At 48.7% G+C, this 15306-nt stretch overlaps 1 protein-coding gene across 6 annotated transcripts in view; it reads right to left on the reverse strand.

Moving 5' to 3' along the window:
• BCAP31 (B cell receptor associated protein 31) overlaps positions 1-15237 on the reverse strand; it is a 30728-nt gene extending 15491 nt beyond the window's left edge. Inside the window, exons 1-4 of one of the 6 annotated variants that reach the window (XM_058534957.1) lie at positions 15165-15237; positions 14024-14159; positions 10555-10682; positions 6264-6411 (exon numbers count right to left, since the gene is read on the reverse strand). In XM_058534957.1, coding sequence (XP_058390940.1) covers positions 6264-6411; positions 10555-10682; positions 14024-14115 — 368 coding nt within the window. In that variant the 5' untranslated portion in view covers positions 14116-14159; positions 15165-15237. Of the gene's footprint in view, positions 1-6263; positions 6412-10554; positions 10683-14023; positions 14160-14743; positions 14863-15164 lie in introns of those variants that run through there. The other 5 variants (XM_058534956.1, XM_058534958.1, XM_058534961.1 and 2 more) reach the window with 5 other exon arrangements.
• Between the last annotated feature and the right edge of the window lie 69 nt (positions 15238-15306).

Below are 15306 nucleotides of genomic sequence, written 5' to 3' on the forward strand. Positions count from 1 at the left end.
CAGATGAGAGAAGACATTCTTCAAAGAAAAAGTGGCATAGCATGGTTTCTGAAAGATCCAACCAGGTACGTGAGGAGCGTGAGAGAGTATTCCAAGTGTTTTAAATGCATTTGACCATGTCCAGACCTAGATGAATTATATCCCAGTTCGTGAAACCCCACAACACAGCAAGAACTGCTATCCGCCGATGACTGCTGGGGTAGTGCACACAGGAAGATGTGCCAGAGCAGCGCCATCCAAGCGCTAACACGTATGGGGTCAGCCAGGAGGGAGCTCGTGGAAATGCAGGCCCTTACTAGCAGGCCAGAGGCAGGACCGAGGGTCTGCATTTCCAACAAGCCCCCAGGTCCTGCCCAGGCTGCTGGGCCACGGACCACACTCAGAGGAGTGAGGTGCCAGGGGACCAGGACACCACCAATCCATTTCCAAAGATTACAGAGAGAAAAACGAAAAAGGAACATAATGTGTGGGAGGACAGACTAGAACCCACTGACGTGGGCAAATGGTTTTTGAACAGTAAAAATTTCGAACCAGCTCTCACATCTGTCAGCAGGAAATTGGTTAAACATATGATGGTCCCCTCACATGACAGAACACTACACAACCATTAAGAATGAGAGGGGCCGGCCCGGTGGCACAAGCAGTTAAATGTGCGTACTCCACTGCGGCGGCCCGGAGTTCGCCGGTTTGGATACCGGGCACACACCGACGCACCGCCTGGCAAGCCATGCTGTGGCGGCGTCCCATATAAAGGGGAGGAAGATGGGTATGGATGTTAGCCCAGGGCCAGTCTTCCTCAGCAAAAAAAGGGGAGGATTGGCAGATGTTAGCACAGGGCTGATCTCCCTCACTGAAAAAAAAAAAAAAAATGAGAGAGATGGAGCCAGCCCCATGGCATAGTGGTTAAGCTCGCGCGCTCCACTGCTGGCGGCCCAGGTTCAGATCCCGGGCGCGCACCAACGCACTGCTTGTCAGGCCATGCTGTGGCGGCATCCCATATAAAGTGGAGGAAGATGAGTACGGATGTTAGCCCAGGGCCAATCTTCCTCAGCAAAAAGAGGAGGATTGGCATGGATATTAGCTCAGGGCTGATCTTCTTCACCAAAAAAAAAAAAAAAAAGAAAAAAGAATGAGAGGTCTGCATGAGTCATTTGGAAAAACCGCCAAGATATATCATTGAATGAAAAAGGCAAGTCAAAGCAGAGCCAAAAAAAACCCCATGGCACTTGAAAGAGAAAAGTTATACATTAAGTAAAAGACTATTTTAAAAAGTTCAGAAACATTCCAATTATTACCTGTGGTATCTCTGGGGATGGAACTAGAGGGTGCTCAATCTCTTACCCGGCATTTCTGTATTATTTGAACTTTGGGTGGCTTTGTTTATTTTAATGAGCAGGTAGAACTTCTGTAATCAGGATAACAAAGACCATAGTTTTGTTTACAGTGTTTCCTGCAAGCCACATATGGGTTGCGTGGGTATCAAGTTTGGACAAGAACATTTCTATGGGGGCCGGCCCCGTGGCTTAGTGGTTGGGTGCGTGCGCTCCACTGCTGGCGGCCCAGGTTCGGGTCCCGGGCGCGCACCGATGCACTGCTTCTCTGGCCGTGCTGAGGCCGCGTCCCACGTGCAGCGACTGGAAGGATGTGCAGCTATGACATACAACTGTCTACTGGGGCTTTGGGGGGAAAATAAATAAATAAATAAAATCTAAGAACATTTCTATGGGTAATGCCATGCAAAGAAAGACGCTCCTCTAGGGCCACAGCCGCCATATAGGATCTGACCCCTAGACTAAGGAGGCATATATATTCCTGGAAAATTCTAGAAACAATTCAACAGATCATTTGTGGGCAATTGATGAATCTATACTGATCCTTGGGGTCACTGTTTCCTTTTTTAAGAAGTTATACAAGACCAACCTCATGTCCTTTTTTTTTTTTTTTGGCAAGTAAGAGTGGCCCTGAGCTAACATCTGTGCCAATATTCCTCTATTTTGTATGTGGGAGGGTGCCACAGCACGGCTTGATGAGCAGTGTGTAGGTCTGCGCCTGGGATCCAAACCTGAGAACCCTGGGCCACCAAAGCAGAGCACATGAACTTAGCCACTGTGCCACGGGCCGGCCCCCTCAGGTCCTTTTTTCATTGGCTACTAGATGGGGACATGGGATGGTATGGCAGACACAACAAAGAATCTTTAGCTAAAATGGAGAGGTAAGAGATGTGTGGCTGCTGGAACAACCAGGCCCAAGAAGTTACTACATGTGACACATTTAAAAGGGAATTCTGGGGTCGGCCCAGTGGTATAGTGGTTAAGTTCGTGTGCTCTGCTTCAGGGGCCTGGGGCTTGTGGGTTTGGATCCCGGGTGCAGATCTATATACCGCTCATCAAACCATGCTGTGGTGGCATCCCACATACAAAATAGAGGAAGGTGGACACAGATGTTAGCTCAGGGCCAATCTTCCTCACCAAAAATAAATTAATTTTTTTTTTAAAAAAGGGAATTCCATGAAATGCAAATCAAAACAACACTAAGATACCACCTCACGCCCGTTAGAATGGCTATAATCACCAAGACAAAAAACAACAAATGTTGGAGAGGATGTGGAGAAACAGGAACCCTCATACACAGCTGGTGGGAATGCAAATTGGTGCAGCCTCTATGGAAAACGGTATGGAGATTCCTCAAAGAATTAAAAATAGAGATGCCCTATGATCCAGCCATCCCACTACTGGGAATCTATCCAACGCACCTGAAATCAACAATCCAAAGAGGCTTATGCACCCCTATGTTCATTGCAGCATTATTCACCATAGCCAAGAAGTGGAAGCAACCTAAGTGTCCCTCGACTGACGATTGGATTAAGAAAATGTGGTATATATATACAATGGAATACTACTCAGCCATAAAAAAAGACAAAATCGTCCCATTTGCAACAACATGGATGGGCCTGGAGCGTATTATGTTAAGTGAAATAAGCCAGAAAGAGAAAGACAAACACTGTATGATCTCACTCATATGTGGAATATAAACCAACACATGGACAGAGAAAACTGGACTGTGGTTACCCGGGAAGTGGGGGTGGGGGGTGGGCACAAGGGGTGAAGGGAGTCATATATGGGGTGATGGACAAACAAAAATGTACAACCCAAAATTTCACAATGTTAGAAACCATTAAAATATCAATAAAAATAAAAAAAAAAAAAAAAAAGGGAATTCCATGAAGCCTTACATGCCTGTCAAATGGAGAGCTCACAGCAAAGTGGAGGAGGCAGCTACTACTAGAGAGAGCAGAGGGGCATCACAAGAGCCGACTGGAACACTGGGCCCAAATCTCACTCCATTCTCCCCACCTCCATGCATCCCTTTGGGAACAGCGTAGGGCATAAATGAGGACTGCTCTTCTTTGAAGTCAACCCTTTAGGTTAGAAAGGAAACTGCTAACTGTTCTGAATCCCAATCGTGGTAGTGTTACCTGACTCTGCATTTGTAAAAACACTCATAAAACTAGACACCAACTTATACTAGATGTCAATTTTAAAAAGTCAACTGCAGGAATTAAGCTGGAACGCCTGGCTTCTCGGTGCTGAGGAGACAGAACCGAATCAAGCACACATTCACTCGTCTGGTGTGCCTGGCCCACTCAGACACCACCTGCCCTGGAGGTGTCTTTCTGGAAGAGATCACAAAAGCAGAAGAGTCAGGAGAGTAAGACTTCAAAGCCACAGTATGTAGGCAATAAGCACCACTCTATCTGCCACCACTGTGACTGCTTCTGAATTCACAATCTGCAGTTTGCCGGCATCTCTCAAGAGGTGAGGCCCCAAATGCAACCCTCCAGGTAGCGCTGGCTGACATCAAACTGGCGAGGCTGGCGCCTCCCTCCTGGTGGCCCCAGCCTCCACTGAAGGGCGCTAATAGCTTATCAGCTTTTGCAGTAGTTCTGCCACTAACTCCTACTGAGCTGCAATAAGCCACAACCCCAAGTCTTTCCGAGTTCCTGCTCGGCCCTGTCTCCACTGCCCTTTACGAACCTACACGGACACTTACAAATGTATCCCCATTAAAAACTCAAGTCTCATTTGAGTCGGCCCTGCCAGTGAAGCCATCTAGACGGCCGTGGATTCTGAGCAGTAGCTACCCTACCTGCTGCTCAATTCTTCCTGGCTTCCATTTCTCCTCGCATCTGCTCTCCATGCCAAACGTCCTCAGCAGAGAAACACTGAGCAGGCTAGGGGTGGAGGGCAAGCACCCGAGGCCAGTATTTGGATGGAGCTGATCTAGGCAATAGCCGCTCAGGGGAGTTAGGACCCTGCCCAACCACACTGTGATGCCAGCACCCTGCCCACACTTCAGTATCCGGTCCCTAAGATTCGAACTGGAGACTCGCAAATGTTTTGCTGAAAATCCATCTACACTATACCGACAGAAGGCAGCGGTAAGACTAATAAAACTTGTTCTCTAGTAGTCACCGCCAATGATCCCTCCCTCTTCTCGGAAAGCATACAAGCTGTTCTCTCTAGAACACGGCTTGAGACCAAAGTCAGACCCTCCCATTCTAGTTATTGCCTCACCTACTTTCTCCCTCCTTTGGCAACTGGGATGCTTGCCTGTCTGCAGTCTTCCAGAACCTCTCCTACCCTGCAATTCCTCAAGGACCGGCAATTCCATCTGCAAGTGATCAAGAGCCTCTGGACACAATTTCATCAAGGAAAGCAGAAGCTAAGTTTTATAGAGAAGCTGGCATTCCAGTATACTCTCACCCACCTGGGATTTCAATTCTCTCATCCCAATGCTTTCTTTACCCTTGACCTCTGCCTGCCATTTCCTTCCTTTACACAGAAACATCAAGAGGACCCTCTTCTCCTCAGGTCTTACCGCGTTTCACAAGCCTGAGGTCCCCACAGGCTCTCACCTTCCCGGTACTATTCTCAAAGCTCTGTGCGCTCTTCTGGTGTAGTCGGTCCTTAGTTCTCTTTCTGTCCTTCCTATCTTCCAGATGGAATCGCAGCTTGCCTGGGAGTCCCCTCCAGAGCCTCTGTGGTCTCTTTAGACACAGCTGGTTCTCTTTTTCCCCTCTTTGACTCACTTGCAGTTGAACTCAGAATTTTGTTTCTGAGACTCAGTCCTCTGGATCTGCTTCCTTTTCAGCCTCAGACCACAAGATCAAACTTCTTTTTCGCAGCTTCCTGAAACTCTAAAACTCTAGGGTATGTGTCCTACTCCTCCCAGCCTTCTCACTTCCTAACGCTCAGATGTTTAAAGCCAGCACGCTTGCAGACCACTTCTGAGATCAAACGGATCACCTTGAAAGCTGTTTCCCCTGTGCAGCTCCACACCCACCACTTTCCAACTTTGACCCAGAGAGGCCAGGCTCACCTGAGCGACTCTTTCTGAAAAACTGAAACCCAGACAAGTAGTCATTCTAACGCCTAGTGAAGGATGTCCAGGTGACTAGAGATGGGAGAGCCCAGCCCCAGAATCCATATGCTCACCCTGCTTCGGAATAACCTCACAGCAAGCCTCTTCTCAATACCTCCAGCAGCCCTGGGCCTGAGCACAATATCTACTCCCTGCCAGTCACCACACCTGAGAAGAGCCAGGCCCCTGATCAGAACCCCTGGAAGCAGGAGGCAGCAAACAGGTCCCGAGGCTCAAACAGGTGCTTTAATATCAGTATAGTCTTGCCCAACTAGCCACCCCCTTGGCCCTGATGGAGGCACTCAAGTCTTGCAAAAAAAAAAAAAAAAAAAAAAAAAAAACACCGGAAATACTTAGGCTGCTATGGAGCACAATATGCTCCTGTGACACGTCTACATCTGGGAAGGCCCTGGGGACAGGGTCAGTCTCAGCCCCTTCATGCCATCTCTGCCCACTCTTTCCAAGTCAGGACCCCATACACAAAAAGCCCCTATTGAGGTGGTCCCTTTTAAGCTGGGCTCCAAAGGGCCTCTCCCAGAGGAAGAAAACACCTCGTCATTTACTTCACTCTACATACACAGAGCAAGCTGGTAATGCATTTGCCCTAAAAGAGCAAGTGGCAAGTTATGGCAGAGCCAGAACTCAGGTCTTCCGACCTTCCAGTCAGTCCTCTCCCACTCTCCACACTGCCACTGGAGTCAGGAGGAAAATCAGAGGCCTCTGGGGAAATTGTGTGGTTCCCCTAACAGTCAGGGCCTCTGGTTCAAGTTCACAGACTGAGGAGTCAAAGTCACAGGCTAGCCCAGGGGTCCCTTCACAGCCCCTCACCGCTCCCCACTCACAAGGACAGCAGCAAGGAAAAGCCAGCAATGTAGAGATTCCTCTGGGCACGGAAAAGCTTCATGTGGAAGTGTTCCATGGCCCCCGGATTGTTCTGGAGGTTCACCTTCTCCGTCACGTCGTCATACTTCCAAATCTCGCGCACAGCATCTGCAGCAGAGATGAGACGAGACACAGGGGTGTTTAGCTCTTGCTCGGACAAGACCGAGCTGTCCAGGTGACACAGGTGGCACAAGTCAGGGTGGCCTCACTTCCCTTGACTCTGTCTCCCGCTATCCCCCCTTCTGCACACACTTTGGGGAATGCCTCATAGAAGCTGTACCCTCAAACCCACTCTCTCCTGCAGCTTTTCTCACGTCACTCCCTGGCTCCATTCTACCACAAGAGCAGGCCACAAGCTTGCTCTCCACGTCAAGATGCTAACCAAGTCTGAGGCGTTGCTGGCAATGGGGGCAGCTCCCCTTTCTCACGGTGTCCCCAGTGTCTGGTTCTGTCTATCTCAACCCAGGCAGGCCGTCAGCCACCCTGCTGACAAGCCAGGGCAGTCCTGTTTACGGAAATGCCCACTGAGGAGGCCTGAGCTGCCTAAGAATCAAGACCCAGAGGATGCCTGCTCAAGAGTCAAGGGTTTGTGTTTCAAAGCTATAACGAGCTTTGTTATTTCAACTGTTTTATTCCAATTACAAAAGGAATCTGCACTCATCAAAAGTTCAAACATACGAGAAATGTGGAAAGAGAAAGACTCCCATAACATAATCATCCCCAACAGGGCATCTGATATGTGGCCAACTTATCTAAAGGAGTCACTTCTGATCACATTACCCTATGTTATTCTCTTTGTAATCCACACCCATATCTGAAATGACCAGAGGTACATGTTTATTGTCCATCTCCCCCAAATTAGATGACAAACTCCACGAGAACAGAAATCTTGCCTACTATCTCCCCAAAGCCTAGCACAGTTCTGGGCACACAGGGGGCATGCAAAGAACTGAATGGTGAACAGTCTCTGCTCCTGAGAGCCACTGTCAGATGTATGGTGCTCCGGTTTACAGATACACATACATCGATAGGCTTGCCTGTAAAGTAGAAATGGAACCATCCCATACCCACTGCTTTTCCCCCCTCACTCCCAGAGACATCTTCTTAAGTCAGTACATGAAGATCTACCTAAAGAGGGCTCTTAACAGACCCCCATGGGAAAGGCACAAAGTATCACTGTATGGGTATTGTCTGGTTCTTTTTATACTTTTTAAAAAAAAATTTTTAATCATTATTTTTTCTTTCTCCCCAAAGCCCAGTACATAGTTGTATATCATAGTTGTAGAGTTGTAACTCTTCTATGTGGGATGCCACGTCAGCATGGCGCTTGATGAGCGGTGAGTCGGTCCACACCCAGCATCTGAACCAGCGAACCCCGGGCCACCAAAGCAGAATGCGCAAACTTAACTGCTGCGCCACGGGGCCAGCCCCATATTGTCTGGTTCTTAATTTCTGGTTTGACACTGCTTGGCTTTTAAGCTGATCTTACATTATAAAAATCTGCCTCCCCCTAGAGGTGTCTTTGTGTTAAATCTATATCATGAAGCGAGCACTCTCCAACACTGTTAGCAGGGATATAAACCAAAACAATGACACACCTATTTGTTATGGGCTGCACGTTCCTGTCCCCCTCAAATTCCTGTGTTGACATCCTAACCCCCAATGGAATGGTGTTAGGAGGTGTGGCCTTCGGGAGATGATTAGGTCATGAGTGCAAGGCCCTCATGAATGGTATTAGTGCCCTTATAAAAGAGGCCCTAGAGAGCTCCCTCACCCCTTGTATCACAGGAGGACACAGTGAGAAGGCAGCCTTCTCTGAACCAGGAAGAGGGCCCTCACCAGACACCGAATCTTCCGGCACCTTGATCTTGGACTTCCAGCCTCCAGAACTGTGAGAAATACATATCTGTTGTTTAAGCCACCCAGTCTATGGTATTTTTGTTATAGCAGCCCAAACTAAGACATAAAGTTTAAAATGTTCATACCCTTGGATTCATCAATTCCACCTCTCCAAATTTATCCTACACAAGCATTTGCATAAATGTGCAATGATATGAGAATGCCTATAGAGAAGGAATTACAGTATAACCATATGACAAGATACTATACAATCTTAAAAAGAATGAAACTGCTGTAAAAACATGTCTAAAACACAGTAAGTAGAGAAAAAGCACCATCTAAAACAGTGTGTACTGTGATCTGAATCCAATCCATAACAGTTCGTAGTATTCTAGTAAAGATGTCAGCATAGAAAAAGCCTCTGGAAACGTACAAGAAAGTATTAATGATGGCTATCTGTGGGACATGGGATTATGAGATTACTTAACATTTTAGGTTAAATCTCTCAATTTTTAAAAATAACTATGTTATTTTTGTAATTTAAAAAACACATTTTTCTACACTGTCATTTGCATCCAGGAACCCCACAACCTTAAGGACCACCTTGGCAGAGAGCACACTGGGGGTGGGGGTGTTGGGCCATACCAGCCCAAGTCACGCAGCAGAGTGCTGCCCTCCCTATCTCAGGCCTCTGGCCCAGGGCAGTTGACCCTGGACCCTCATCAAGCCCAATCCCCCAGTCAGATCTGCCCTAGGCCCCTCCCAGTGAAGGCCAGAGCCCAGCCAGGGCTGCAGCTCTAGCTGGTTATGTCCATCACCTCACACTAGTATCTGCTACTAGCTAACACTTATACCTGTAGAAGCCTCTGCAGACCTCTCTAGATTACACTTCTTACCATTAGGGTAGGAAACAGCCTGTCATCATGGCCAGATGTCTCTCTAGAACTTTGGAGCAATTCCCTGACTCCAAAAAAGAATGGCACCATTGCCAACTACTGGGTTCTGCAAAGGGCCTCCTTGGCCCGCTCAGCTGTGCCAGAAAACGGAGAGCTCTTGGAGTCTGGTTTGTAGAGAGGCAAGGCCCTGAGGGAATACCCCAAGCAGAGTCCCACTCCACCCCAATTCTCACCCCCACCCCACACCCAAAAGTGAAAGCACACATGTTCAGTTCCAAAATCCTGCAGCCTGGCTTTTCATGCTTGGGGGATGACACACATATTCCCTGCCCCTCCAGGCCCAGAGGCCACTCAAGGAGAGAACCCTGATTGGAAAGGACTGCCTCTTGGGGCCTTGCCAAGCATTTCAAGAACTGCAAGGTCTGCAGGCAGCTGGCACTCACCCCACATGGCTGCGAATGGGTAGGCCACACCTGGCCTGTTCAGAGGTAGCCCTGCTTCAATATATTCCGTCAGGCCCCAAGACATTAGGAAGGAGAAATGCCTAAATGCTGCAGCTAGTGGGTGGGGCCATGCACGGTCCCCTGACCTATGCCCCCCTTGCCTCCCACCTACTGCCACATTTCTGCTGGGGACTTGGGAAGAGAGGAGCCTAAGCAGGCATCACACCTTACAGACAGGACCACGTTCTGTGGCAGAGCCAAGCCATGGCTCTGGAGTCCAAGCGGGGGGACCTATAGATCACTTACCACAGCAAAATGCACATTTAACAGCCAGACAAGAGCTGTACTGATTTCTCCGGTCTCCAAACAATCATGCCACCGACATGTCACAAAATCTTTGCCTTCCATCTTAGCACCACCTGGCCCCAGGCCCCATCCCTGAGCATACACTGGGACCAATTTATCTTTCAAACTCCTGCTGGTGTGCACCTCAATGTGTAGTTTATAGAACCTCAGAGCTGGAAGGACCCGAAAGACCTGAAGTCTGACCCAGATCCACAGAAGTCTGGGATTTTCCCCCTAGAATATGCTGCCAGACCTCTCAGTTCCCCCATACTACAAGACACGGCAGCTTGCTTCCCAGCTAGGCTCCCTGTCTACTTGGTCACTCAGCCCCTATTCGTGGCCTGTTTCAGACATCAAGGAAGACTGATGCTGCTGTCTAAGTGACTGGAGAACAGCACTACTTAGACCAAAGTTAAGATGGGCCAGTTAGCTTCTCTTGGTTTCAGTTCTGGAATGACCAGAGGAGCCACCCCAGAAATGTGAGGTGGTGACCACAGGGTGCAAAAAAGGCTGCTGGTAAAAGTGAAGGCCCTGCCAGCAGTCAGCAGCACCCTCTTCATGGATGAAGGAAGCCTCTTCCTCAAGAGAAAGACCGGGGCCACTTAAGTGCCCTGTCTCTAAGAAGCCAAAGCTGTATGCTTCACGTGGAACATGGCACAGGGATTTGTGGCAAAGGCCACAGCAAAGAGTCAAGGGCAGGTAGCTATCCTCAGTCACAGCTCACTCACCAATGACCAGCAGCACGAGGATGACAATGAGAACCACAAAGAAGGTGTTGCCGTAGGTCACTACCAACTCCACCAGGCGGGACTTGAAAATCTTCTGCCATCTGTGAAGACGACAAAAACGATAGGAGCTGAAGAGAAAGAATACACACTTGGGATCCCGGGCCTTGAGAACAGAAATCCAGTTTTGCACTCTTTTCCTATGGCGAATATCCCATACAGACTCAGCCTCAGCTGCTTGCAATTCTCTAATTTATGACATTTGTTCAAGAGTATTAAAAAAAAAAAGAGGCTTGCTCATGTATAGAAATTTCTAGAAAACCAGTCTTTTTTTTTTAAGTTGCCACATGTACAAGTTTATTCTCAATGTTTAATACCATGGAAAATAGAAAAAGGCTCCTAAACCCACACATCAAAAAAGGAGCTTTCTCAGTAAAAAAGTTACAATACATATAATGGATTAGGGATATCTAGGAACTGCTACCCAAGGCCAGTAGGAAAATCCCAACAAAAACCGACGTATCAATTTTTAACGGCCTCTTAACACAGAATAAAACATTATTAAAAAAATCAAACCAAGCCAGCCCTAATGGCCTAATGGTTAAAGTTCATCGCGCTCTGCTGCAGCAGCCCAGGTTTGGTTCCCGGGCATGGAACCACACCACTTGTCTGTCAGTAGCCATGCTGAAGCAGTGGCTCACACAGAACTAGAAGGACTTACGACTAGAATATACAACTATGTACTGGGACTTTGGGAAGGAAAAAAAAAGAGAGGAAGATTGGCAACAGATGTTAGCTTGGGGCAAATCTTTCCCAACAACAACAACAACAAAAAAAAGTGGTTCCTTTAAAAAAAAAAAAAAAAAACTAAACCTAATTGCATATTAGAAATACACTTCACCCAGGGATCCAACAGGCTGCAAAATGGAAAGAGAAAATATTAACTGATTTAAGGAAAAGGCACTACCTACTAATCTTATGTACTATTTTTGAAAAATGACTCACAGAATTCTCACTTCATTTCTAAAAGTAATTAGTAGAAATCCACAGTCCAATGTTGCATTTTAAGAAAGCGGATGCTAAACACAATATATTTACAACTTTTATCACAACTCTTTCATGTTGAAAATTTTCTAGGGGCTGGCCCAGTGGTGTAGTGGTTAAGCTCACGCGCTCCGCTTGAGCAGCTAGGTGTCTGCAGATTCGGATCCCAGGTGCGGACCTACGCACCACTCATCAAGACACGCTGTGGTGGTGTCCCACACACAAAACAGAGGAAGATGGGCACAGATGTTAGCTCGGGTCCAATCTTCCTCAGCAAAAAGAGGAAGACTGGCAACAGATGTTAGCTCACGGCCAATCTACCTCACCAAAAACAAAAATTTTTTTCTAGAACATTATACATGGATTAACTTCCATCAATCTTCCACATGTTTCTTAAATTTATTTTCAGTGGGAGTTTTCACATTTAAGCATATGGACCAATTGAAGCATTCACTTTATGTTGTTCACATTCAAGAGGTTTTTATCAAGTGAGTCCTTGTGAAAGGACTTTGTCTTTGTCAGGACTTAGGATGACAGAAGGCTTTCCCATATTCTTCACATTTATATGTTTTTTCCTCCTGCGTGTATTCTCACGTCCTTGAAAGTTTCTTTGAGAAATAATTTCCTACATTCCTGACATTCACAAGGTAGAAAACCAGTCTTAAACACCAGCAGTCTTTGGGGAGGGAAATCGGAAATTTACTTTCCATTGCATCCCCCTATGTAGTATTCAAAATGCTTGCCACATACACATTAATTCTTTTTTTTTTTATAATTTTATTTATTTATTTTTCCCCCAAAGCCCCAGTAGATAGTTGTATGTCATAGGTGCACATCCTTCTAGTTGCTGTATGTGGGACGCGGCCTCAGCATGGCCGGAGAAGCGGTGCGTTGGTGCGCGCCCGGGATCCGAACCCGGGCTGCCAGCCGCGGAGCGCGCGCACTTAACCGCTAAGCCACGGGGCCAGCCCCACATTATTTCTTTAAATTGCTTTTCCACGTGACCAATTTCCACGTGACCAATTTTGATTCATATAGACTTCTCCACTCTGGATTATGATGAAGCAGGCCCCAGATCTCCCTTCATTTCCCTCCATAAATACTTCACAATGTAGCTCTACCAGACAAGACCCTTCGGAAATGGTTAATGTCATCCCAATGCCATCACCAGACCTCAAGAATATCAACGAGAATCCCTAATTCTCAGAGCCAGAATTCCACAGCCCTATTGTTGCAACTGTTTTTTTTTTTTGTGAGGAAGACCAGCCCTGAGCTAACATCTATTGCCAATCCTCCTCCTTTTTCCCCCCCTTTTCTCCCCAAAGCCCCAGTAGATAGCTGTATGACATAGTTGCACATCCTTCTAGTTGCTGTATGTGGGACGCCACCTCAGCATGGCCACTGAAGCGGTGCATCGGTGCACGCCTGGGAGCCGAACCCAGGCCGCCAGCAGCAGAGCATGCACACGTAACCGCTAAGCCACAGGGCCAGCCCAATTTGCAACTATTTTTAATAGTTTGAATAGGAACCAACAAGGTTTTGATTCTGCATTTAGGTGATAAGTGTCTTAAATCTGTCTGATTCTATAAGCTCCTCCCTCCCTCGTCCTCTGTTGTTTTCTTCCCCAATTCACTTTTTCCAGAAACCAGGTTGCTTGTCCTACAAAGCTTCCAAAATAGCAGCTCAGAGGGTGCGTCTGTATCTGCATTTCCTCTGAACTGTATGAGGTGTGAAGAGATTCAGATCTGGCTTTTGGCAATAATATTCCTCAGGCAGTGCTGTATACTTCCTATCGTATCACATCAGGAACTGTACTTTTTATTAAAAAACAGTTTTTAAAAATATCCATGGAGAAAACCTTATTTGTAATGTTCTAACTTAAGTCAAAATGTGTTCATATATTAACTGTAATTAAAATTTTCCAATTAACTTTCAATGGGTCCTCTTTTCATTGCAAGGGAGCACGGTTTCATCCCTCACAGGCTGAGTAATGCTCATGAGGCTACTACACAAAGCCAGTGAGACTAGTTAGGAGGACAGAAATCACCAAATTAGCAACAACGTGACTCTGTGGTGAAAGTCTTCTGGACCCCACACTGCCATCCCCCAAACCCTAGGGACCCAAGGGGAGGCAAGAGGGCATCATTCCCAGAACCATGACTAGAGACAGCTTTTCTCCCCTTTCGGGTATTCTGAAGACCAGAAGGCAGGGTGCTCAGGAAAAGAACTCAGCAAGATGCGACAAAGCCAAACTGTGTGGAAGGTTGGCAATAATAAACATGACCCCTGCCACCCCCACCCCAGACAAGTTCTACCTGTTTCCATCTGGCCCCAGTTCCAGCGTCCACCAACTTTGCACACACAAGCTATAGTGCTCGGCAACCGTCACCCTCTCGACTTGCTTGCCTGCTTGCTCCACAGGCCATACCTTTTGGGAGAAATGAAGGGAATGCAGAGAAGCAGCACAGCAAAGACCTCTGCATAGAGGAAGGTAGCAACTGCAGTCCACTGCAGACTCATCCTACTGCTAGAAGGATTCCAAAAGGGAGATGTGAGCTTGTTTCCTGACAGGGAACAGAAGGAACAGGAGGAGTTATAAGAGCTGGGAAGCCACTCTACCCTGTACCCCAGCAGTCTACTCCAGGGTCTTTAAAACACTGGCTGAAACGGGGCTCGACTCAGCAGGGATCCTTAATCAACAGTGCTCAAAGGCCTGACCGACAGGAAGGAGTTGGCTGCTGCCTTCCAGTATGCGCCTTAACACGCCCAGAGCCACCTTTCTGGACAATTCCTTTCCCTGCGGAGTCCAAGAGACTCCTTATGTCTGTTTAACTGGGAAAGCGTTTTTAATAAAGGTTATATAAAGGGAGGCAATTCTCGACATCCATCAGGCCCTTCCCGTCCCAGCCAGGCCGAGCTCTGCGGCAGAGGCTCGCAGTTCCGAGGCGGCCGCGGGGCAGCAGTGCTTCAGTACCGCACTTGCTCCCAAAGCCGCGGCGCCCCCACTTCCCGGGGAACCAGAAGCCCCCCCTCTCCGGCCTGCCAACGAGGCCGAGGGGACGCCAGCAGCTCCCTGTGGCACTAGAGCAGGGCTAAAAGGCCTTCCGCCCACCGCGTCTGCCCCCAGGGGGCGGGGGCCTCGGAGTACCTCAGCAGGACCAAAAGAGCGCCTCCTACAGGGCGGCGGTCGGGGCCAAGAGTAAATGCAGGCCTCGACCAAGCACCTCACGGGCCCACCCAGAGAAACTTCTAGAAGCAGCTGTCTCCTCGGAAGCCGGAGGAGCCCCTACCGGCAGTCCCGGTTGGCCGCAGCGCCCACTCGGCTCGAGAGCCCCACGATGTGGCTCTGGCCCGCACGCCCTCCCCAAGCCCCACCCCAGCGGCTCCCCCGCGGGAGCCCCGCCCCCGCGGCTGGCTCTCGCGCCCCCCGGCCCGGCTCCACCCGCCGCCGCCCCGACTTCCCTCCGCCCGGCCGGACCCCGCACTCCCGGGCCTCTCTCGCTTCCCCTCGTCCAGGGGCCGGGGGACTCGGCGGCCCCGGAGCCCAGCTGACCGCGCAGCCCGCTCACCGAGCTTCGCGCAGCCACCAGGCACCGCCCCACCGCCGCCGCCAAACTCTCCCACCACAGCCCGGGTCCCACCCCTTCCCCCGCAGCCGGAAACCGGAAGCGCCCGCAGAGCCCCGCCCCGCCCCCAACCGTCGCGAGGCCC

Source organism: Diceros bicornis, chromosome X, assembly GCF_020826845.1.
Source record: "Diceros bicornis minor isolate mBicDic1 chromosome X, mDicBic1.mat.cur, whole genome shotgun sequence".
Lineage (NCBI taxonomy): Eukaryota > Metazoa > Chordata > Mammalia > Perissodactyla > Rhinocerotidae > Diceros > Diceros bicornis.